General features: G+C 42.3%; 2 protein-coding genes across 3 annotated transcripts; both read right to left on the bottom strand.

The window, feature by feature from the left end:
* Nucleotides 1-1651: 1651 nt before the first annotated feature.
* Nucleotides 1652-18308, bottom strand: slc25a10a (solute carrier family 25 member 10a). Of its 2 annotated transcripts, XM_042087352.1 has the most exons (13): nt 18080-18308; nt 17683-17803; nt 17057-17176; nt 5195-5309; nt 5017-5065; nt 4723-4764; nt 4557-4600; nt 3986-4056; nt 3757-3849; nt 3436-3513; nt 2762-2846; nt 2527-2583; nt 1652-2401 (listed from the first exon to the last, which is right to left on the bottom strand). In XM_042087352.1, the coding sequence occupies exons 1-13, from the start codon at nt 18088-18090 to the stop codon at nt 2067-2069; spliced, it is 1221 nt and encodes a 406-aa protein (XP_041943286.1). In that variant the 5' UTR covers nt 18091-18308; the 3' UTR covers nt 1652-2066. The 2 variants fall into 2 exon arrangements, with proteins under 2 accessions (XP_041943286.1, XP_041943287.1); XM_042087353.1 differs by lacking the exon at nt 2762-2846 and having other exon boundaries at nt 2158-2401; nt 18080-18305.
* Nucleotides 18309-19868: 1560 nt separating this feature from the next.
* mrpl12 (mitochondrial ribosomal protein L12) lies at nt 19869-24042 on the bottom strand. The gene is made up of 5 exons (XM_042087385.1): nt 23843-24042; nt 22758-22950; nt 22602-22673; nt 22354-22494; nt 19869-20352 (listed from the first exon to the last, which is right to left on the bottom strand). Exons 1-5 carry the CDS (start codon nt 23899-23901, stop codon nt 20236-20238), a joined length of 582 nt encoding a protein of 193 aa, XP_041943319.1. The 5' UTR covers nt 23902-24042; the 3' UTR covers nt 19869-20235.
* Nucleotides 24043-24238: the final 196 nt, after the last annotated feature.

The following is a 24238-nucleotide window of genomic DNA, read 5'->3' as shown; positions in this document are numbered from 1 at the left end:
GGGCCCTAATTATCGACAGTAGGCCTATAGGCATCAGGCCATTGTGAAATGACAGTTTCTACTACATAGGCTTAAGGCAAGCGCCTGTAGCCTATACAGAATTATATAATGTATAGTATGGGGACAGTGTAGGAGTAAATGTAAACAGGAATGCAGTACAATACAGTCAATGTAAACAGTGCAGTAATAAAAAATAATCAGGTAAACTAGTAACAGCTAAAGTGCGAATGCTAGACAGGAGGTGTAGTTTTGTTCAGCAGTGTTACAGCCTCTAGAAAGAAGCTGTACCTGAGCCTGCCGGTGCGGGAGCGCAGACGGGAGTAGACTGAAAAGACCATGGTTTGGGTGGGTGGCATCCTTGACAATGGATTTGGCTTTGTTTGTACAGCGTTTATGATATGTGTCGTGGATGGAGGGGAGTTGGGAGCCAATAGTCCTTTGGGCAGGTTTCACTACTCTTTGTAGTGCCTTGCGATCAGCAGCGTTGCAGTTGCCGTACCATACAGAGATGCAGTTAGTGAGTATGCTCTCAATGGTAGGCTACAACGGTAGAAGTCAGTTAGAATCCTAGGACATAGGTGTGCTTTCTTCAGGGTTCGTAGAAAGTGAAGGCGCTTCACCAGACAGGAGGAGTTGAGAGACCAAGAAAGATTTTCAGTGATGTGTACCCCAAGGAAATTATAGCTAGACACACGTTCCACCTCAGCACCGCTGATGTGGAGTGGGATGTGTGCCCTGCTCTTGGCTCTCCTGAAATCCACAACGATCTCCTTGGTCTTCTGGGTATTGAGTGCCAGGTTATTGTTTTTGCACCACAAAGCTAGGTGCTGAACCTCCTCTCTATATGCTGTTTCATCCTCCTCTCTGATCAGGCCCACCACTGGCAGACCGCCTATTCTCTTTACTTTCAGGTGTTCTCCACATTTGCAATCTTTAACATGAGTGCCCTCTTCAAGAGAAGTTATATCCTTTCCATGAGCATGCATGTAGCATATCATTAACCATTCATTGCTGGGAGCAGAGGTGTACTTCGCCTCGGGTGTACTTTGGAGTGGGTAAGACTGTTTTTAGTGGCAGGCTAGCACATACCGTTGACTTGCTCTAGCCTAGCACCTGCGAACTCTGCAATTAGAAGGACTGGATGAAACGTGTTGAAACGGTCTCCACTGATAAATATCACACTTGCTTACTTGGAAATGAGGTCCTATGTCCAAAATCCTGAACCACCCCTTTAAACGGAGAGTTTCCAAAGTGTTTAAAACAACTAATTAACACAATTCAACCTTAAAACAACGAAGGTTGTGTGTTGCGCCGAGTTGGATGGTTCACTCATGAGAAAATTATTTAGGGATCACTTTTATTAGGCTACAGGCTAACCAAGATAATCACATAAGGATTTCTGTGGGCTAACTGAGTAGGTCTAAAAATCATGAGTTGCAAACTAGAGGTTTTGAGAAAAAATCTCTCGCCTGCCCGTCCCCTGTGGAAACATCCTAAGCTGGAGTCAGCTCTTCATTCTGAGGCAGTCCCCTTGTGCTGCAAAGGCCTATTTCACAGCTTAACACTGCCCCCTAGAGGGACTGCGACAAATAAAGCATCAATGGGCTGTCGATATTAACTATATTCTACTTACAAAAGTTCTTCCATATGGTTTAAGGTGCAAAACACAATAGTTATTTTATTATTAAATAAACTCAACACACAAGTTTAATAGGCAAAGCCAAATAACACATTAGGATGTGAAGAGCATACTTTGGGTGAGGCAGACTATTTTCAACAGACTATTTTAATAATGACAATTAAATGAGTTCCAGTCTCACATTTAATCCAGCAACATAGTCAATTATCTCAAAAAGCATAATCTTTTTCAAAAAACACATTTCCTTTCCCTGATCCCTTAAGATTGAGTTACCCAAGCAGTGCAGCCAATATCATTGTGAAACATCATTAATGTCAGTGCATGTAACAGGACGAAACAGGCAGTCAACAGTGGTCTTCATGAAATGCACAAACATCGTTCAACTTATCCAACTGCCTCACCATAGCCTCTTAAAAAACTGACACCATTAGATAAACATTACTATATGCATCACATCCCAAATAGTGAAGATTGACAATGTATGATAATGAAGCAGAGATCCATAGCGGTTTCCCCAAAGTATATGTCCGTTTATGAATAGAAAGTGGACCAACAGGGCAGAGTCTGTCTTCCGTGGAAAAGGCAGGTCCAGCTGGACCCCAAGTGTCCACAGAGCTGAGGAAGAGGGATGAGGATAAGGGTGAGGATGAGCGCTCACGTCGAGGTGATGACCCTGATCCCAAAACGCGCACGCAGCTGCTCCAGGAAGATGAAAGTGAGCACGGTCTGAGGGATCAGTCGGATTGCAGCCGGAACAAGACCCTGAGGAGAGGAAGCATGCTTAATCCCAGCCTGACCATAAGCAAGTACAAACCGAAATGAACAGAAAAGCAGAAACAAAGGGACTGAAATTAGAAGTGTAGGATGTGGTCAAAATATGTAGTAACCTTGTAAAAAGCCCTTGGTCCCAGTTTCGCAGTGTCCAGCAGACAGTGGACCACCCCCTGGAATTTCAATACATGGTTCAAGATTCTAGAAATTGTATTTACCATTTGTACAGTTCGATGCATAGGCAAGAGTTTTGTGCAGAGCTGTATCTTAAAGGTACATTACAGTATACTATGCAGTTTCAGGTATTTTTCAGACAATTTGATGGTAAACAATAATAGGCAAATCGTTCACCTAGGACAGCTATACAGCATAGACGTAGCGAGTCCCTACCGAGAAAACCAGCCATGCAACTTCCAAGAGCGGTGTCCTGCCAAATCTCGTGAGAATCATGAAAAATACCTTGTCAGTAGATATAGCTCTTTGGAGATAGTTTTTGCCTGTTGTTAATCCTTCACCTTCACAGCAAAAGCATTTGCATTGTGTACAGGGGGGATAAGTTGCGAGACGTTTGCTAATTACAACAGCAGAGTAACATATAAATACATCGCGACTCTAGAGGGAGCTCTACACACTACCTAAACCTGCATAGTATACTAAACCTACCTAAACCTGCATAGTATAATTTTGATGGAAAATACATCAAAATTCTGATTGTGGCTTCTTAAACTTAAATATTTTCAGCTTTACCTACTCCTCCATGACCGTGAAAAAAATATCTTTGGTATGTGGACAAAACAAGGCATTTTTTCCTGGCATTTTGTCGATCAAACAACTAATCGATTAATCGAGAAAAATAATCGGCAGATTAATCGACTATGAAAATGATCGTTATTTACAGTCCTAAAATAAATGTGACTCATTTCAATGTGTCAAACATACAGGTCATTCAGATTTCAGATAGGGTAGGCCCGAATCATACTAGCAAATTGTGATCTAAAAAGGATTGAGTGCGCATACACACTTACTCCATATTCCCCTTTTGAGTTCATCAGTCTAGTCTTCAGCACATCCAGAGGCTGGCAGAGAATAGTAGCGCAGCCGCCCTGCAGGAAAAAATATTTTTCATTCACTTGACTTATTTAACTATGAAAATTAATAATATGAATAAGGGTGTGGTCATATCAGGGCGTATGACAAACTGAAATCACCATTTAGTTCTTATGTTATGAGATCGTCCTACTAGCCATGGTACACCCAAGTGTTTCCATCTTTCATGTTCAGTACTTTTAAATTCAAAACAAAAAGATTTAGCACAGTTGCTATTAAGTGGAAGCCTGCTGACTTACGGCTATGAGGCTGGCCAGGAAGTGTGTGACAATGTTATCGCTCATCATTCCCGAGCCCAAAACCAGCTGTTTGGCCTGGTCATAACACGAGAGCTGCGTAGACCAAAACAAACAATAGTAACAATGTTAAACGATGGAGACAATGGTGAACAGGACTGTTTAATAAACCTCTTTCTACTTAACTAATAAAACCAGCCTTGATGTACTCGAGTAAACAGTAAGTCCTCACCTGTCCAACGGTGACGAGAGCGCCTCTACTGGAGGCCATGGTGGCCCCTGAGAACAGCTTCTTAATGCCCTCTAAGAGAAAAACAGCAATACATTCACTGAGAGCAAGTATAGTATAAGTATATATACTCTTTTGATCCTGTGAGGGAAATTTGGTCTCTGCATTTATCCCAATCCGTGAATTAGTGAAACACACTCAGCACACAGTGAACTGAAGCACACGCTAATCCCAGCGCAGTGAGCTGCCTGCAACAACAGCACCACTCGGGGAGCAGTGAGGGGTTAGGTGCCTTGCTTAAGGGCACTTCAGCCGTGCCTATTGGTCGGGGTTCGAACCGGCAAACCCTTCGGTTACAAGTAAGCGCTAACCAGTAGGCCACGGCTGTCCCAAACAACAAGACAGAGTTTGAACAAAGTTGCAGTAGCGTCAGACCAGACGCTAACTAAACAATGTTTGCAGTTAGCGGCTGAGTGCGTGTGTTTTCTTTCCCAGCTAACTTAAAGATGAACTAAATTAAAAAAAAGTTCTGAAAAAGTTGACATTTTCACCCTAACCTCGTTTTTAGTCATACCTTCTCTCCAGACTCGAAAAAGGCCATCCAGTGCATGAGCATAGCTGAAGGATAAACCAATTTAACATATGTTAAGTTTTTTTTTTCTTTCTCAGAACACATATTTAAAGACAAGTGGTCCAGTTGTCAAGTTAGTTACTTGTCAAAATGTCATTTCAAGACTTACTTTCTCCTGAGCTTTGGTGGCAGTTTAACATCATTTTGCATCCTGTAACATGAAGCAATAAAAATGGCTAATTAAATGTGGTTGATTTACAAGGATGGCTGGACGGAGATACGCAATATAAATTGGTTCTTGAAATAAAAAATGTATCAGTTTTATGGTATTGTCCCAACTATACATCTTGTATGTACTGGTATAACTCACAATATCAATATACTGCCCAGCCTTATAATCAATTAAAAAAAAAAAGAAATAATGAAGCTTGCTCTTGGATGTGATGCCATTATATCAACTTACCTTACATTAACCATGTCTGCAGGTGTACCAACAAAACCCCCAGTCAGTCCTGTAAGGGACAAAAAACGTGGAGAAAAAGGAGGAATGACTGACATGAAGTTTCAGTTGTCTCACATCACAAATGGTTTGTTATGGAAGTATGTACTCCACTACTGAGTTTACTCCAGGTCCAGCATACCTCCGACAGCAGCTAGTAGAACCTTCTGGTAGAAGGGCATGGGTCTTCCGGTCTCACTGCCCATCATGTCACGTACAGTCTCATAGATTGCAAAGCGCGTCAGGGAGTAGGTGAGCTGGGTAAGGGACAGACAGTGCTCGTTAATTTACTCAATCACTGATGATGAATTTTGTGATGATCACTGAGCTGTTTAGGGTTACCAACTATTAAGGCCTTAGCACATAGCGGCCGACATAAGTGCACCGACACTTGCTAAACACATCAGTGGCGTCATTTTTAACTGGCAAGCATTGGACATCTTGTGTATTGGAATCTAATGTGACCAAATGTCAAAAGCGTGCACCCCACTCATGTCGGTCAGCTGTGTAAAGCATGGTTGTTAAGCTCTGATTTGGGTAAGAGAGGTAGGTGTGTGTGTGTGTGTGTGTCGTAACCACTTGGCTCGGAGTCAGCATGACATGAATGGGAGACCACACCAAAGTATATTTTAAACAAAAGTATATTTATTAAATTCTATATCTACAAAGTCAGTATGTGTAAGGCAAAGCAAACCTGTCATGTAGGTCATCATGTGGATGTGTAGTGCAAACGGTGAGTGAGCAGGCCTGCAGCCAGCACTGCCGAGAGTGTGTGCATGAGTGTGTGCACAAGAGAGAGATAGCCAACTGGAGAACACTGGTTTTATCCACCCTCCAATTAGGCCATCAATTAGCCACTTGGGTAGAACCTCCACAGCTCCTCCTGCAGGCCAAGACAGGAACAGACAAAGAAGCCAGACAATCTCATGACCAGCAAGGGAGAAAGAGGCGAACCCAGCACGGTAGACCTGGGGTCGAACTTAACAGAACTCTTAAGCAGATTTGTAAGTGGGGAAAACGAAAAATTCTATAATAACCAATCATACCCAAGAAACGCATCAATGCATCTTGCAGTTGGAGGAGGAAACTTATCTATAGCCAAAACTTTGGCTCTCACCAGTCGCACCTGACCTTGCCCAACCACCTTGCCCAGGTAGACCACAGTGGCTTGGGCAAACTCGCATTTCTTAAGGCTCACTGAGAGATTCACTGCCACCAAATACGAGCCGGATGTTGCTGCCAGGTGTCAGCATAGGACACCACATCATACAGATAAACTGCGCACTCCTCCAACTCGGCAACAAATCTTTATTAGGGCTGTAACGATATGCGATTCAAAACCGAAATCGCGATACTCATATCCACAAACCTGTGTCGCGGTGTGAAAAGGCAGAACCGCGACACATCCTTTCTAGTGTTTCACGCAGTGCTTTGCAGCTTACACGGCTGCATAAGCAATGCTTTATTTACCGGTAGCCTACGTTGTCCAAAAAGTCATAAATAAATCATAATTTCATACCTCTCATTGTAGACTAGGCCCTATGTGTTCAACAAACCCCCTCTCCTTGCCCCGTTCAATGGACACGCGCGACTCGGCCAACACAATTCAAATAAAACATTCACAATCGTGGAAGCAAGGACGCATAGAAGACGACTAGCTACATGTAAATTACTATTAAATCTGTAGCCAAAGGAAGGTTCTCCGCGCTTCTGTCGTTTAGCGACAATCCGATGCAACCAGGCCAGGACAGATAGGCCTACTTTAGAGCAGGGGTCCCCAACCTTTTATGTACCATGGACCGGTTTGATTCCCATTTTTTTTTTCACGGACCGGTGGGGGGTTCGGGGGTTCCATGTTCTGTGTTGTGCATGCATTACTTGAAAAGAACTACATGTAGCTCCAGTTATGTATGAACAGTGAAGGTAACAAACTCTTAAAAATGTGAAAAACGTGAAGATTGAACAATATGAACTATGAAAATTGAACAACTTGAAGCTACATCTATCATATGTGAACATGCTTAACAAAATATGGTAGGCTAACAAAACATGGGAACTAAACGTGCATTACGAATATAATCAGTGGGAGCCCTGTGCTTGTTTCCCTGCAACAAGAAGGTTCCATCTGGGGGTAATGGAAGACAGTGACACCCTCAGTGTGTTTGAAATGTCCAGTCGATTGCGCAATTTGGTCTTAATTGCAGTCATTGCCGAAAACCTGGCCTCGCATAGATACGTGGTGGGAAATGGTAGCAACGTTTTCAGCGCTTTTACGGCTCTCTCGGGATATTCTGCTTTGGTTTTCATCCAAAAACCCGCCAGAGAGGTTTCCTCATAGCCTACACACTCTTAAGACCACCGTCATTTGCAATTTCGATCAACTGCTCTTCCTCCTGCGCTGACAAGTTAGGACTATTAGGGATATTGACAAATGGGTTGCGGACCCACTCATTGGTTTGCCGTGGATCTTTCTCAAAACGCTCAAACTCATTTGAAAGCGCGACAAGGTGATCGCGCACCAGCTGCGAGAGAAAGGGCCCTGCCTCAGTCTCTCCCAAAACCCCCACTTCTGTTTGGAACATATCAAATACACCCTGATCCACTCGTCACACCCACAAATCAAGCTTGGCTTTAAATGCAGCGACTTTATCTGCCAGTTTAAAGACAGTCGTCATTCTCCCCTGCAGTGACAGGTTGAGGTCATTAAGCAACCCGAATATGTCACACAGGTAAGCGAGTTTTGACACCCAGCCCTCATCACTAAAATATGCAGCTAACGGTGACTTTTTTTCTGTAAGAAATCTCTGCAGCGGCTCTCGCAACTCAAACACTCTGGCCAGTGACCTGCAACCAACCAATTTGGATAGCGTACCACGGTGACCCATTCACCCTCTCTAACAACTGTGCCTCAATATCCTCTGACATATCATCAATTCGCCTATAGACAGTGCTTGCAGAAAGCGGTGAGCTATTTTTTTTAGCTGCAGCCTCCCCAAGGAGTTCATTGCACATGCCTTTACCAGCAGGCAGAATTAACTCTTCCCCAATAGTAAAGGGCTTCTTAGATTTAGCAATCCGACTAGCCACTATGAGGCTTTTAGCGCAGCCACGTTCACCGATGTGGTTGCTTTACGCACTAGTTTTTTGTCCTTCTTGCTCGCGTTTCTTACGCTCAAAGAACTCAAGGGGTTTGTCTTTAAGTGTAGGATGCTTGGACTCTAGATGTCGAATTAGCTTTGATGGTTTCATTGCTTCGTTTGACAACTTATCGCCAAATACCACACATAAAGGAGGCAAGTCACCGGTACGGAGCCCGGGAGAGCTCACTTTAAGTGATATTTTTTCTGGTCGTGATCATTTGTGAGCACGTTTTCCTTTAAGCCCTCGAATTAATAAAACGTGAGCACGTTTTCCTTTAATTGAGCCTTCGAATTAATACAACGTGACCCCGTTGTAAGCCTAAATTGAGCTCTCGAAATATGTATTTCGTGCTCACATTTAGTAATTCCCGACATTTTCACCGCTCGCTGTGCTGTGGTGGCAACTTCGTGTACCTTGACATGGACTAGGCCTACAGCTGTCTGTAACAGTTCATATTGGTAATGTGATGATAACCGTAGGCAGCTAATTAAAGACTTTAGGTGGTCATGGTTTATAGCGGACTTCTACTCTTTGTAGCAGGGGCACTGTGGTGTCAACCGCCAGCTATGGAGACCCATAATGGGGAAATTCTACTAGGCTAAAGGCTACTCGGGCTCTGTTGTAATGACCGGTTTCCACTATCTCCTGGATTGTTGACTTAACTGTGAGGTCTAGAAGTCAATCGAAGCACATCACAGGGACAAGCTGTTGGTACAAATAGGCTACTGCGTATTAGTAGTATAGCCTAATACCCGGTGCGGGGGCGGTGGTAGTGTAGTGGTTAAGGAGCTGGGCTAGCGTGCAGTAGCCTGAAAGTTGTCGGTTCAATTCCCGGCTTCCACCGTTGTGCCCTTGAGCAAGGCACTTAACCCCAAGTTGCTCCGGGGACAATGTGATCCCTTGTAATGTAGCTGACATATGTAAGTCACTTTGGTCAAGAAGTGTCTGCTAAATGTAATGTAATGTAATGTAATGTAATACCCACCCAATACAATAGGTTCCCTCTAGCGCCCGATGGGCTTCACCAGATAACCCACGCGCACACCAATGGTGCACACAACGAGGTAAGCTTTGATACGGACTATGAAACGGGAGACATAAACAGTGGCGTTCACGATGCTCAGCTCACACCGTTCGCGATAAACACCACAGCTCTGCATACACTTGGACCTCAACAAACACTCAAAACTTCGGCAAACATTCAGCTGGACGATGATGGCAAGGGGCCTGTACAAACACACACAATCATCTGCTCTCCCACCTACAGCCTACCTAACGGGGCTATATCCAGGTGCACTGCAATCAATGAGATTCCCTCTACGTCACTACAAGCGACACACCTCCCCACGTCATTCCCGGGGATACCCCTTGACACCACACTATGTTTTTGTGCACACAATTTAATTTCTTCGAGCCCACGTTTTAATTATTCGTGGGTGCGTTTTAGTAGATCGAGATCTCGAATATAGCCTACTATAACGTGCTCATGTTTACATGTGTCAAGACAATATTGAGTGCACGTTTTACAAATTGTGGCTACGTTTAAGTAGATCGTGCACACAATGTTCTATAACCATGTTCACAAATTGTGCTCTCGTTTTAATAAATCGTGCCCTCGTTTTAGTAAATCGTGCGCTCGTTTTAGTAAATAGTGCACTCGTTTAATAAATTGTGCCCTCGTTTTACTATGCTTAAAATGAGAGCTCAATTTAGTAAAATGAGCTCACACTATAGTAAAACGAGAGCACAATATAGTAAATTGTGCACACGATTTAGTAAACCGAGCGCACAATTGAGTAAAACGAGCGTACGATTTAGTAAAACGAGTGCACAATATAGTTAAACGAGAGCACAAATTACTTAAACAAGAGCACAATTTAGTAAAACGAGCGCACAATGTAGTAAAACGAGCGCACATTCTCTCAACATGCAAAACATTTTGCGATGACCCCTCTAGGGCTCCGTACACCGGTCTCTGCGAAACCATATTTTAAATATGACTCGTCATATTTCGTATTGAATGACCCCTTCTTTTTCTTTGAGGTATCTGGCTCAACATCGTCAGTGGGTATTATTGCGAATTAAATTGAGAGTTTATTTAGTTTGCATGCATTTTTTTAAAACTCTTGTCGTAGGCTACGGCCCGGTGGTTGGGGACCGCTGCTTTAGAGAGAAGGAGAGGGACGCCGGTGCTGCTCAGATGTCTTCTTAATTTTCTTTATTATTTACTAAAAGGTGCAAAACATCATTAACTTTGACTAACGTTTTGATGTGTAGTCACATCTTCAATAGTCCCTGGAGGGAATGGGGGGTAAGGCCCTAATAAGGATTATCAACAGGTGTGATTGAACGTAAAGGGGGCGTTGGCTACCTGAAGATACACCCAAAGCTACCAAGGAGCTACACTTACAGTCATTAAAGGCATATTGGCCACAAACCAGAAAAGTTTTCAACAAGCATACGTATAAACAATCATACATAGTCATACAATCATACAAAAGTGATTGATACATAGTTCCAAATACATTGTTAGTTAGACAAATACATAGTTAACATTACAGAAATAGATTTACAGGATAGATTTAGTTCTTCATTCAGGACTAGAGGTTCTAAAGTGCCAAGTGCATGTATCCAATAAGCTTCCCTGCACAGGAGTTTTTTGATAATATCACCACCCCTGGGTGGGGCTGTGATTTTCTCAATTCCCCAAAATCTTAATGAGAGCTATGATTGGCCTCCGTGTAATGTCGCGCCATGGCATATGTTAAGTTTTGGGTGCGAATCGCGGTCTTGCGTTCAGATACCCGTATTTTAAAGGAATTATCCGGAGTAAAATGCACTTTAGATCAATTTACGGATGATTGGGAGTACATACGTTGAGTTGACATCCAAATCATGTCATTCGGATGTGTTTTGAGAAAGTTCGATGTTACCGTTTTTAGTCAAAACTCGTTAGCCTGGAAGTGACGCGGGCATATCATTTCGCTGCTACAAAGCGCTATTTTTATACCTCTTCTACAGTTCTAAACAACATTACACTTACGTGGTAGTGAGTAGAGGGTCCCTAAAGCCAAACCGAAGTATCCCGAGGTCTTTATGTGGTCGGATAGAGAGTCCAGAATGAATTTCATCAAGCCAGTACCGTTCCGGAAATGTTGCCATCTTTGCTGCCTTCTTCAGGGGAAAGTCAGTAGGAGTCGATTGCTGAGTGTGGAGTAACACGCTCTGGAAATTCACAATTTCGTCGCCGTTTTTTTTTTAAAAAAAAACCCCATAGTGCTTTGTTAATGTCAGTTTGGTCATAACCGCGTTGTTCATAAATTAAAGTCAGTAGTTGTACTACAATTTCTTCTAACTCGCAAGAACTGGCCCACTGGTATGTTGCAAACTAGATGAGGCAGGTGATTACTGTCCGCTCTTAATAAAGTATTCCGACTGGGTGGTTTGCGGTAAATTGTGGATTGTAGGGTGTTGTTCTCGTCCTTAAATATAGTGAGGTCTAAAAAGTCAATGGACTTGCTTTCACTATGGAACATAACAACAAGATAATCTGTGGTGGAATTGGCATAAGTCAAGAAACTAGTTAGCTCATTGATTGTGCCCTTCCATATCAGAATATATCCATATCCCCCATATCCATATCTGGGGCAGCCGTGGCCTACTGGTTAGCGCCTCGGACTTGGAACCGGAGGGTTGCCGGTTCGAACCCTGACCAGTAGGCCACGGCTGATGTGCCCTTGAGCAAGGCACCTAACCCCTCACTGCTCCCCGAGCGCCGCTGTTGTTGCAGGCAGCTCACTGCGCCGGGATTAGTGTGTGCTTCACCTCAATGTGTGCAGTGTGTTTCACTAATTCACGGATTGGGATAAATGCAGAGACCAAATTTCCCTCACGGGATCAAAAGAGTATATATACTTATAGAAGGACATCGTCAATGTATCTGCGCCATAATGATATTTTGGAGTAGAAGGGGTTATTTTCAGTGTTGTGGATATATTTTTCTTCCCAATAACCCATCACCAAGCAGGCATATGAAGGTGCAAAGGCGCTACCCATTGCAGTATGTCCCTTGTAGCTGTAAATAGAATTGATCAGAGTATTTAAAGAAATTATTCGAAAGAATAATCTTGATCAAATTTACCCCCAATGTATCCCCAAGGTATGATGGTACATGCTGTCGTAGAAAGAAATCAACAAACTGCGAGAGAGGCTCAGTGAGGTTCCCTATGCCAGATCCAATGGGTGGTAGAAGAGGGTCATTGAGTCGTTTGTGAATTTTAGGTACTATTATTACCTATTAAATCTGCTTAGCATCATTAGCATGCTGCACATATTTGTTTTAAACTCTTGCATTCAAGTTGACTGATCATCTCAATACCAATGTTTCCCAAAAGAGCCTGTCCCAAGGAGAACAATATTACCTTGAAACTTAAACACACATGGGGAAATTGAACAGTCCAATCAGTAGAATATGATAAGCTAGCCAACTATGCTACTTTGTTTACAATATTTCCAGGCTTCAACCAGACAGCTGAATCAGAGGTAGAGTTGTAATACAATTGTAATAAATATTTAATAATATGTCTAGCCCCCCCCCCCCCCCCCCTCCCCCTCCAAAAAAAGAAATCGAGGTTTGTGTCTAATCGTGGGTCGAAAATCGTGATACAAACCGAATAGTGAGGTTGGTGTATTGTTACAGCCCTACTATTCATGAGTCGCTGAAAAGTGGAAGGAGCAGTCCAAAGCTCATCCTGCTGTACGAATAGAGACCGGATGGTGTAATAAAAGAGGAGATCTCTTGCGCTCGAGGTGTAAGCGGTACTTGATAGTAGTCCTACAAATCAAATTTACTAACAAAACATGCAGCACCAACCTGGTCCACACAGTCTTTTATTCGGGGTAATGGAAAGGAGTCTGGTTTTGTCACCATGTTCACTTTCCTGTAATCAGTACAAAACCAAAAGATGTTATCAGGTTTTATGACAAGCATGGCGACGCCCAGCTTGAATAGGATGGCTTAGCCAACCTATCATCAAGAAGGTACTGGACACTGGCCTCCAAACTTTTCTGTTTATCTGGCGCAACACAATAAAACCTCTGCTGAATAGGCTGCGGTCTCCGATGTCTATGTCGTGCTCTATTAGACTAGTACAGGTTGGTGTCTGAAAAAAGTGTGTCTGGGGGAGAAAAAAAAAAAAAAAAAAAAAAAAAAAAAAAAATTGTTGGTGTATAGTTTCGTTATGATATCAATTTTTAATATACCGCCTAATATATCCTTAAATATAGTGAGGTCTAAAAAGTCAATGGACTTGTTGTTATGTTTCATAGTGAAAGCAAGATAATCTGTGGTGGAATTGGCATAAGTCAAGAAACTAGTTAGCTCATTGATTGTGCCCTTCCATATCAGAATATATGCCATACCGGTGTGCCCTTCCATATCAGAATATATGCCATACCGGTGTATTTGATTACACAATGTTCAGAATGCTGTGCCGCGCGACACTGTTTCAGGCGGAACCCTTTTCAACGTTGCGCTTCTAAAAACACATATGGTGCGACCATAGACAGTAAAAGAAAGGGTGCAACCAGAGAATGTCTGGTTACTTCCGGTTACTGGACTGGTTGCAGTTCCTATTGATTCCATGTGAGGGTGCTCGCAGGCGAGTGCAGAATGAATGGAGGTCTATGGAGCTGTACCCCTCAATATCCTTTTCTCGGGATATCATTTTTTGTCTAGTAATTTGAATTTTGCATTCGAAAGGGGAGGCAAAGAAAATACACACTGTTGAGTATAAGTCACTTAATTGTTCTAAAAAGCCTTTCAAACATGTCAATGACATAATTCATTAGCACAATGCTATCGTATTATGGGCAACAACGACCCAACCTGTAAGAAATGAAAAGGACATAAGTACTCGTTCATTCAACTTTAGATCTAAAATCCACATTGAACTTGCATAAACTACAAAATCTGTGATTCTTCCACGACAAGCAGGTGAAAGAGATAAATTTAGCCGTCTTAGCCGTCTTGATCGTGCAGGACATTTCAGAATGTCGAGTGTGTAATCCATCATAAATGGCTAGGTTCAATGGAAAAGTTAGCTGGACAAATGAAAGAAAACGAGAAGGATTCAGTAAAGCATAATAATGTTTTAGAACCTTCAAAATTAGAAAACTGATGCAACTGAGATGGAGGACAACTGCACGTAGAGTAGAACGTAGGCCTATTGTCCGAAGGAACCTACATTAAATGAGGAGATATTTGCTGAATGTCACAAAAAGTGTTACAGAAATTGCTTGGCATCGCTTATTCAATGGCTCTCTATCGAAACACCTGTAGTTTGCGGAGGACGAACGAGAAAGCACTCGTTTGATAAATCAGCCAGTAGTAGACAAATAACTTTTAGAAATAATTTGTACTGCAAAAACGAATGTTGGTTTTCATAAAACTTCAAGTTGCCCTATACCTTTACTCTCCAAACTCTTCACTGCACTGTAGGCAATTAACTGACAGTATGATGGGCTATTTATTTTCTGTAGGCTACAATAAACACTTTTATTTTTTCAACTTTTGCAATATTACGCACTTGGCTACTGAACGCAAATAAGCAGGAGAGAGAATGCACGTAGCCTACGCAGCGTGTAGCGCAATGTGTAGGCTATTTGGTTACCAACTAACACTGTTAGCCAATTCACTAACTTAAGACTTCAGTGCCATCATATACAACGTTTTTTTACACAATAAATACAGAAAGGATGGAGGCAGCAAAAGTAGAGAAGTCATTTCAGATGGGGCAAGAACAAGGTGAATTTGTATGCTTGTCAAAACGTAGTCCTACCCTGCATTAGAGGAGCTGATCATCATGCCAAGCACACTCGCTGTTTAAAGTCATACACCACTAGGCCTGTCAAACTCGATTCCTTTTAAGGATCCGGGTTATTCTGAGTCACTCACTAAACTGATCCGGGTTGAATGAGTCACTTGAGTCAGTATTGTTAAATCGCAAAGAAATTCAGTCCTACGTTCAAGCAGTGCAGTGGGGTGCTTCATTTCGTTAAGTGCCTTCTCATGTTGGATGTGGATCCTCCATGATTTGAAACCAGGTTTTTGCAGTACTTGCATTTAGCCTTTAGAGTTTTGCTCTCCTGGTCAAAGTGCATCCAAACATTGTTCATCTTTTTGGTGCTCATGTTCAGAAACTTTGATCTTATTGACAGAGAGGGTAGCCTATATTATAATAATTAATTATTTGTTGTTGTTTTGTTAACATTAGAAAAGTTTGCCTAGGTCTAATGCTACTCTGCTACAATGTTTATTACCACTACTACATACTAATAGTAGGCTACTAGGAATCTGTTCTAATAGGCTGCTAATACTAGGCAACTAATATTGTTATTAATCATAGCTATACTGTTAGGTAGCCTAATATAATATAATATAATATAATATAAAATAGCCTAATATAATCGCATCAAAACCTCCACCCACTCACGGGAAAGAAAGCAGTTTGAGCCAGACTGTTTATTTATTGTCTTAACCTAGCCCAAGCAATTGACTTTCACAGACATAGAAATAGGAACGTAGAAATGCCCTGCAGTGAATAAATTATTATTATTGTTATTATTATTATTACTACTACTACTACTATTCTCATTAGGCCTATCATTATTATCACCTTGACACGAGTAGAAATTAGGCTACTTGCTCGTCTACAGATCCACTCATGACAATGTAGCCGGCTGATTCGACTGACTCGCACTCATAACAACATAACGTAACCGGTCCGCCCGGCTGATCCAAATGACCCAGGTAGGCTAGGCTACTCAAGCAACTCCATACAGAGCTTGCAATGTTTCAGACTGTCTTCGCGACCTAATTGCATTTTAAAGTAGGCTATGCGTGCAGAATATATGTTATTTCAAAAGTGAAAGCATGGCTTTTGTTGTGGATTTTCTTTTAACCTTGACGAGGATTTACTCGCTCCTCTAAAGATCCACTCATGACAACGTAGCCGGCTGATTTGGCTGACTCGCACTCATAACAACAACGTAACCGGCCCGCCTGGCTGATCCGACTGACCCAGGTAGGCTAGCCTACTCTCCATACAGAGCTTGCAATGTTTCGGACTGTCTTCGCGACCTAATTGCATTTTAAAGTAGGCTATGCGTGCAGAACATATGTTATTTCAGAAGTGAAAGCATGGCTTTTGTTGTGGGTTTGCTTTTCACCTTGACGAGGAGTTACTCGCTCCTCTAAAGATCCACTCATGACAACGTAGCCGGCTGATTCGGCTGACTCACACTCATAACAACATAACGTAACCGGCCCGCCCCGCTGATACTAGAGACTCGCGACTCATGGGTTAATTTAAAGACACGGGTGAAAGATCCGAGTGAGTCACGACTCAAACACCTTTATACACCACGGTAAACTAAAACTAAAATGTTACAAAGGTGGCAAAAATAATATAGGGTATTATTAGCCATGACATTACTAGGCTATGAATCGTTCGTTCATTTTTTTTTTTTTTTGGGGGGGGGGTTACAAACTTATTCAAAATCATCCCCCCCTCTGGTTTTTACACAAATCGCACCCTGGTTAGAGGTCTGTGTGTGTGAGTGAGGGCCAGAGGTGTGTGAGTGTGTGAGAGGGAGAGAGAGAGAAGGTGTGTGTGTGTGTGTGTGTGTGTGAGAAAGAGCTCTGATTTAGGTTCTGGGTCAGAGGTGAGTGAGTGAGAGTGTGAGAGACAGAGATGTTGGCTGTGTGTGTGTGTGTGTGTGTGTGTGTAAAAGCGAGGCCTGATTTGGATTCCTGGTTAAAGCAGAGTGTGTGTGAGTGTGTAAGAGAAAGATTTCATCAGACCTGGCGGCACACTGAGGCGCTGAGGCCACTGTAGAGGGCCAGTACGCCATCGCTGCGCACTACGTGGGCGGCCATGCCCACCATCCTGGTCTTCACCTCCTGCTGGGTCTGCAGGAGCACCTTTGGTAGGTCACAAAGAGTGGGGACACTTCTAATACACACAATGACACACACTGAGAAAACACATCACCGCTTATCTACAAATGTTGGAAGTTTGGGATGGCATAATCTATAACATTGTTCACCGTTTGATACCTAAAGGAAACTCCTGAGGTAGGCAGATAGCCAACATCCAGCAGAGTGTAGGCCTATCACTTACTGTTATGAAATCAACAAGCTGGCACCAATCAATTTAGAGGCATGGACAAAACATTAGTTTTACTCCTATCTGAACAAATTAATTTTGCTAGACAGTTCAACTGTGTAATCCTGCGGTGTGGGATCTGCTTTGCCCTGCTTGCTGAACAGGGCATTAAAGTGAATTTCTATTCTATTATTAGTGGCCCATGTTGCCTATAAGGAATGCCCTCATGGCGTACGTGCCAGTCACTCTGCGATGGTGCGGCCTGGTCATCTGGCAAGGGCATGTGCTGATAAAACCCTACTTTGTACGTTTGTAACGTTACCTTGATAAGGTCCAGTGGGTGGGTACAGCAAGCAGCGCCGCAAGAGGCAATTCCCCCAAAATACCAACGCGAAATCCGCTGCTCTTGCATGTTGTCAAATGTGTCCCTCGGTGACAATGAACTGCAATGAGAATGTAATCCTTCCGATGCAATTTAAGGCCGCGTCTCCGGACCTGCCTAGAGAATTCCCCCCAAGCCGCTAGGCTATTAATTCACCTCGAGGGTGATGGTTGATAGTAAGTAAGGGGTGTCTTCGGACAAAGGCACTACACTTCAATTGCCTGTAAGACGGGTCATAGCCCATATAGGTCAGATTTAACCAAATAACACAATATAATCACATGACAAAACACTACTCTTTGTCGGCCTGACCTCCATCTGAAACCCCATAACTCACAATGACTGCATGACTATACTGTGAGTTCAAGTCGACAAAGACCACTCGATACGACTTCTTTCCAAACGTGTATGTAATTCGGCTCCACGCTGCCACACATGGGTCGAACTATTGGTTCCAACACGACGTCTTCAGTTGGGCGTGAGCACATGCTCGAGTCTCAAGGAGTGCCTCATGGTCAGCTGTTGCGTTAGTTTGCTTGACTACGGCTCGTCAGAGGGCTCTATCCCCAAGAATGTTTGGACAATTTATGTATTTACAATTATGTAAGGACACTTCAAGACTTATTTAACAGCCAGGTAAGACCATTCATCAAATTTGCAATTCCAAATTAATTTATTAAACATATGTCCTGTAAATTCTGATTCTAGAATACTGAGAAGCATGTGGTCAAGCTCTTGGAGGGACAAGTCTTCCTTGGCATGTGCTGGTTTGCCAAGAGAGGGGGCAGCTGGATTCGGAGTGGAAGTGTACGTGACTGACATAAAAATAGAAGCCGTCGCTGCTAACCCTTTGACCTTGTTATGTTGTCTTGACCTAATATTGAAATATTATTAAAATGCATCTGAACCTGGTTTCAGACAGATTTGTATAAATAAAACATTTTCACATAAATCTTCTAAGATTTAAGTGTGGGTAATATGCACTGTCCTTCAAAGCTGCTCATTAGTCCCTCATCAAGTTCAATCGGCCTATTTTCCAATAGTTTAGTGCCATTCACATTGTATTCGGGAGGGTTCCCACTCTATAGGAGGGAGTGATTATGAATGAGTTGGTTGAGTGGCAAGTCATGCTGAATCAGAAGAGTGGGATATGCTGTCAAACTGAAACTTGACACTCAGGCAACCAGCCCTAGTGCAGGTCTGGAGACAGAAATCCGGTTGCCTGTGCCTACGTGTGAGGCTGATGTGGTGTAATGAATTTAAGGGGATGCACCATATTAAGTCCTACCAACTCACAAACCTAGTAATCAATTCAGTGCTTGGACCTATAGCTTTTCCATAGATGAGGGACTAATTATGGGAGGAATCAGTTATGGCAATCCTGCTGTTGTTACAGAAATGGTAGTAATCCAGCCACATCAATTCTGATCTTCTCTGCATCCTACTGGGGAACTTGCATATAAACATGACCCATAACAGCAGAGTTCCAGCATCGCTTCTGTTCACCTGTAAAAGGCACTAACTAGCTTGGTATATACTACATCCAACCTTTCACAGGGGCAAACCTGAAATGCCTCCCCTCCTGACCACTTTGAGAGGGGTTTGCTCAGGGTTAAAGGTTGTGTTAAAATTACCTTTTTCATTGTTACTTGAGTGGTTTCTCTATTTACATTGTTGATTCTTGATAATGTAACTTCCGTAAATAAAACTAAATCAATATTTAACTGGAGGCCAATCTCAAGCCGCATCACACAAGTCATCTCTGCCTCCCTTTCGAGAAGGGTTGTGTTCAAGTTTTATTCCTGTTGAAGTTCATCACCTGACTGGTACCTTTACACAACTTAAAAGGGTTTGATCTGGATACAGAGAAATATGTATGTCTCTGTGGCTGACATCTTCCAACTACTTTGACGGTCAGCCCTTGGGGAAAAATGATGTGCAAAGTGCTCCAAAGTACTCTCCAGCTTTCTGGTTATATCGGAGTCTTGAGAACCAAATGATTATGGTTCACTATAAACATTTGTAAAATAACGGTCACATTTGTAATTATATGCATCTGCACACCTGGAATAACGATACCTTTGTCTAGCACGAGTTTCAGATGGTAACCATTTTAAGACACAATCTACAGTTCTACATGACCATGTTTATTTCACCTCAGGCAATGTCAACCATGTCCCGTGTCGAGCTATAGCCCCTGCTCCCTGGCAGACAGACAGACGCACAGAGAGACAGACAGACAAACACAGACAATCTGCACAGGATCGTCACACCAGTAGCTCTCGGGGGCTGTGAGTGACAGACAAGCAGCCGGCGGGGTACCGAGTGTTTGCAGGCTCGTGGCCTAGTACAGTTCAGTCTGTGAGTTCGACCACCCCATTCCAGTCACGCGTGGGGCTAAGTGGCAATGTTATGAATTCTTTTCCTTAGATTCCTTTCGTTATAAAAAAAAGAGAGAGAGACGGATGAAGGTCGGATGAAGGTCGGACTGGTCTACTCCAGCTCCACAGTGCCCCCTGCTGCCTCCAGGGCAGCCTTCAGTTTCTCAGCCTCCTCTTTGGATACGTTTGCACGGATCTCCTGAGGCAGGGATTCCACTAGCTTCTTGGCCTGAGAAAGAAAATTACATTAAAAATTACATTGGCACAATGAATTCATTCATTCACCAGTCACCATAAAAACTCAATTAGCTCGATAGCACACGTTGCTTAGATTGGCAAAGTCATCTTGCTTATATTTGGGAGAGGCATCTAGGAGTCAGGCCTTTCATTACTGTCACACAAACCTGTCTGAAGTAAAGATGGGAAATACAATCAAATTGATACAGTATAGATAATCAAAGAATAGACACATATTCGGACTTGGCCACCAAAGGTAGGAAATCACTACTTTCTTTCACCTCTGTACCATGCTAGTAAATCTGAATGAATTTGACAGTAGCCATACTTTGGTGCTCAATGTTTCTGTAAAATGAACTGAACGATTGTGGAGATTCTAACTGTCTATATAGCAAGTCCATATTGATAGAAGTTCATACATTTATGAACTGTCTTTAATCAGTGGAGATTGCATGTTTTAAGGAGAACCATCTACTAACTTGCATGCAAAATCTAGGCAGCATAGAACTAGCTCAAGCGGGTGATCTGGTGGGGATGAAGAGGTTTTTATACATAAACTACCCTAAAAACCAGACCAGGCTTCTAATTGAGGGATTTATTTGTCCACACCTATAGCCACACTGGGCCAGTAAAAAGGGCGTCTAACTGGGACTTGGCTTTTAATGAAGTTGTTACAGTATTCCTGAAGCTCTTTTCAGTATTAATGACTCATGGTATGGTTAAAACTTAATCACCAAAGTGCTACTACTAATGTGACAACTTTAAACATCAGAGTATGATACAATACGGTACACAATATATTGTCCCTCGTATATAGGTCTCATGCTGCACAAATAAATGCCTTCACAGTACAACACAAGCTGTGTCTATCACAACAGTAAATAACAGACTGTCATCACAATTATCCAGTGCACATATACCCACCACTTGGTAAAAACACATTGCATGTAACACATATTGACTTAAGTTGACTGATATTTAGTAAAGGCTTTTTATCCAAAGCCATGTGAACATGCAATGGTGGGAATCAAAACCAAGTCGGCCAATTGTCAGTGAGTATGTTTACATGGACATTCATATTCAGAGTATTGACCTCATTCAGAATAAGACAATATTGTGAATATGGTGTTGAATATGGTGTGAACATGAGTTCTTAATAGAATATGCCATTTATAAATGTTCCCATAGTAACCTTATCACTACCTAAGCTAATACTGCCACATATGTCGCTTCTATGCTGTCTTATATGTTTCTTTCTTGCCCCAAAATGTAGCCTACATTCCTCTTCATTCACGACATCTTTTCTGAAGCTCCGCTCATAAATAAGTTTGAAACTTTGCCGCCAGAAGGTTGCGACACAAGAAATGCCATGGGCGTCAAAGAATGTGTTGTTATTTACCATAATGTTGTGCTTGTCACAAAATAACGTGAATATTACATTAGGAGATCATATTACGAATAAGGTGTTTACATGCCTAGAAAGTACCTCAATATTGTGAATAAGATAAGAATACTCCACATACCTTACTTTGGTTATTGCTTATTCTGAATAAGCAATCGGAAAATGCTTAAGGCAATCGGAAAATGCTGTTTACATGGGAGTGTTGTATTCTGAATATGTTATTAACCCGGTTAATATCAGAATATTAATGTCCATGTAAAAGTACTCAGGGACGTTACCGTTGCTTCACCACCCCCGCCTCCATATTGCACACAACCCATAATAAAAAACTGTTACACACACCAGGAGGGTATTCCAAGTACGTGGTTTAGTGACAAACCTGGGTAAGTTAACTAAGAGTAATTGGTAAACCTCCTAATAGAAGAGCTGTATGGCTTGATTCTCCTAACAAAACAATGCCATCATGCTCTTGTAGGAGGTTTACCATTGTTGTATTGTTAAGATTGTAATATCTGTAGCAATGTCCATTTGATATTCCATGGCCTAGAATCTAGGCAAATTGGATGCAAAGGAATCAAAATGAAATCTTACCTGTACGAGATTCAGGCCTTGCATGCAGTTCTTGACTTCTTTGATCAGTTTGACTTTCTCGGCAGCACTGAGTGCTGTCAATTTGACAGTGAAATGAGTTTTCTCTTTCTTGGCTGGGACTGCCGCCTCCTCCTCTACTGCCTAAGGACACATCATCATACACAAAGACGTTTGCATTTTCTCAGTGAAGAAGTGCATCATCTGAATGTATAGAAGCAATACACTGAAATTATAAAGGCATATATTACCGTGGCTGCAGGTGCTGCTGCTGCCATTGCACCCATAGGCATCATTCCAATATCTTGAATATTTAAGGTTTTCTAGGACAGAGATGAACAGACAGTGTGAATCATCTTTCTTTCTCTCTCTCTGAGAATATCATTTAATTTTCCCTCTAACTTTACCTTAAGTAACTCGTTCAAGTCTGACACCTCGATTAAGGTAAGGCTGCTGATGTCGTTAACAAGCTGCTGAATTTTGGGTGAGTATTGTTTGGGTGCACCGTCCAAATGGGGGGTGGCTATGGCATCCGATGGGCTGGCAGGACTGGTCTTGAGCGTTCTGATGGCACATAGTGCTGGTGTCTGGATGTTAGACCTACAGAATGAAAGATCAACAGATTCACTTCACAATACTCACCAGACCTAACAAAGACTTTGAATAATGTCCACGATTTACAACGTCCAATTAAACAAAAATATCATGACATGTAAAAATCCCACTGAAATATGACGGGACAACCTGCCCACTTCAACAACAGCACAATTCATTGCAATTACAAAACAAGAATTCATTCGTGTTCAAGTGGAGTATTTTAGCCGCATGTTCTTGAAACATTTCCATATGTACGCTCATGCTATCAACTTCCAATCATATTTTACATGTCTTTTCAATAACTTAGAAGGACTACGATGGTAATATGACCTTGGCTTTGATATAACTATATTGTTAGCTGACGAATTGTTAAGCAGCAAGCTAGCAAGCTAATGTATCGCTAGCCCAGGTTAGTTCACTGTTGGCATTTTATGACCAACTCCAGCATCTTAGCCAGCTAACGTGAGCTAACCGTGTAAGAAAGACAGCTGTAAAATACTAGCTGATCGCAAACACCAGGGACTGACATGGAGACATTTTCTTCCTCACAAGACCCAGCAAATAGCGCTTCAGTCAAGTAATGTTGTTAGTTCTGTGGAGGTGCTCAAGCGTTAGCACAGTATCGTTTCGGTAACATTTACTGAGGTAGACTGCTAGCCACCGTAGTTACCTAGCAAATATAAGATTAGGAATTACAAACATTTTACAGACTAATACCTTGTCTAATGGACACGCCCAAGACAGCCCACTTCATAAATGCTAGCAATTACATGCATTATTAGGACAGAACACATCAACTTCAAACAGACTGTCCTTGACTGAGTTGAATGGAGTGCATTTGCACAACGACTCTGCCGGCTGATATCTCCGTTACATCATCATTCCTATTGCTTACCGTTGCGTTTGGACAACCGTTCGCAACGCCGCTCGAATACAGTGCCTGGTGCAATACATATTTCTGTTTCTGTCCTTCGATTATTTACTCCAGGTAATTCACAAACACCTCCAAAATACACACATCAGCCTGTCATTCAACCTCACTGCTCAAAAGCACATGGCGTCCTCCAGCAGCTCTTCCTGACCTACCCATAATGCATCAGCCCAAACAGCTAGTTTGTACATTTCATTGGTGGATTCAGACTGTAACAATGGCTATTGGTTATAATAACTGTCAACTGTGAAGCAGCGCTACAAACTAGCAGGCAACAAATAAAGGTATGGTAGCCTATTATTAATTTGAACTTGAAGGTGCAACAAATATGATTAAATGGCAGCAGCATTGACAAAAACA

The sequence above is a fragment of the Alosa sapidissima genome, chromosome 3 (assembly GCF_018492685.1).
Source record: "Alosa sapidissima isolate fAloSap1 chromosome 3, fAloSap1.pri, whole genome shotgun sequence".
Classification (NCBI taxonomy): Eukaryota; Metazoa; Chordata; class Actinopteri; order Clupeiformes; family Clupeidae; genus Alosa; species Alosa sapidissima.
The sequence above is the reverse complement of the archived record's forward strand: the minus strand, read 5'-3'. Positions and strand labels throughout refer to the sequence as shown.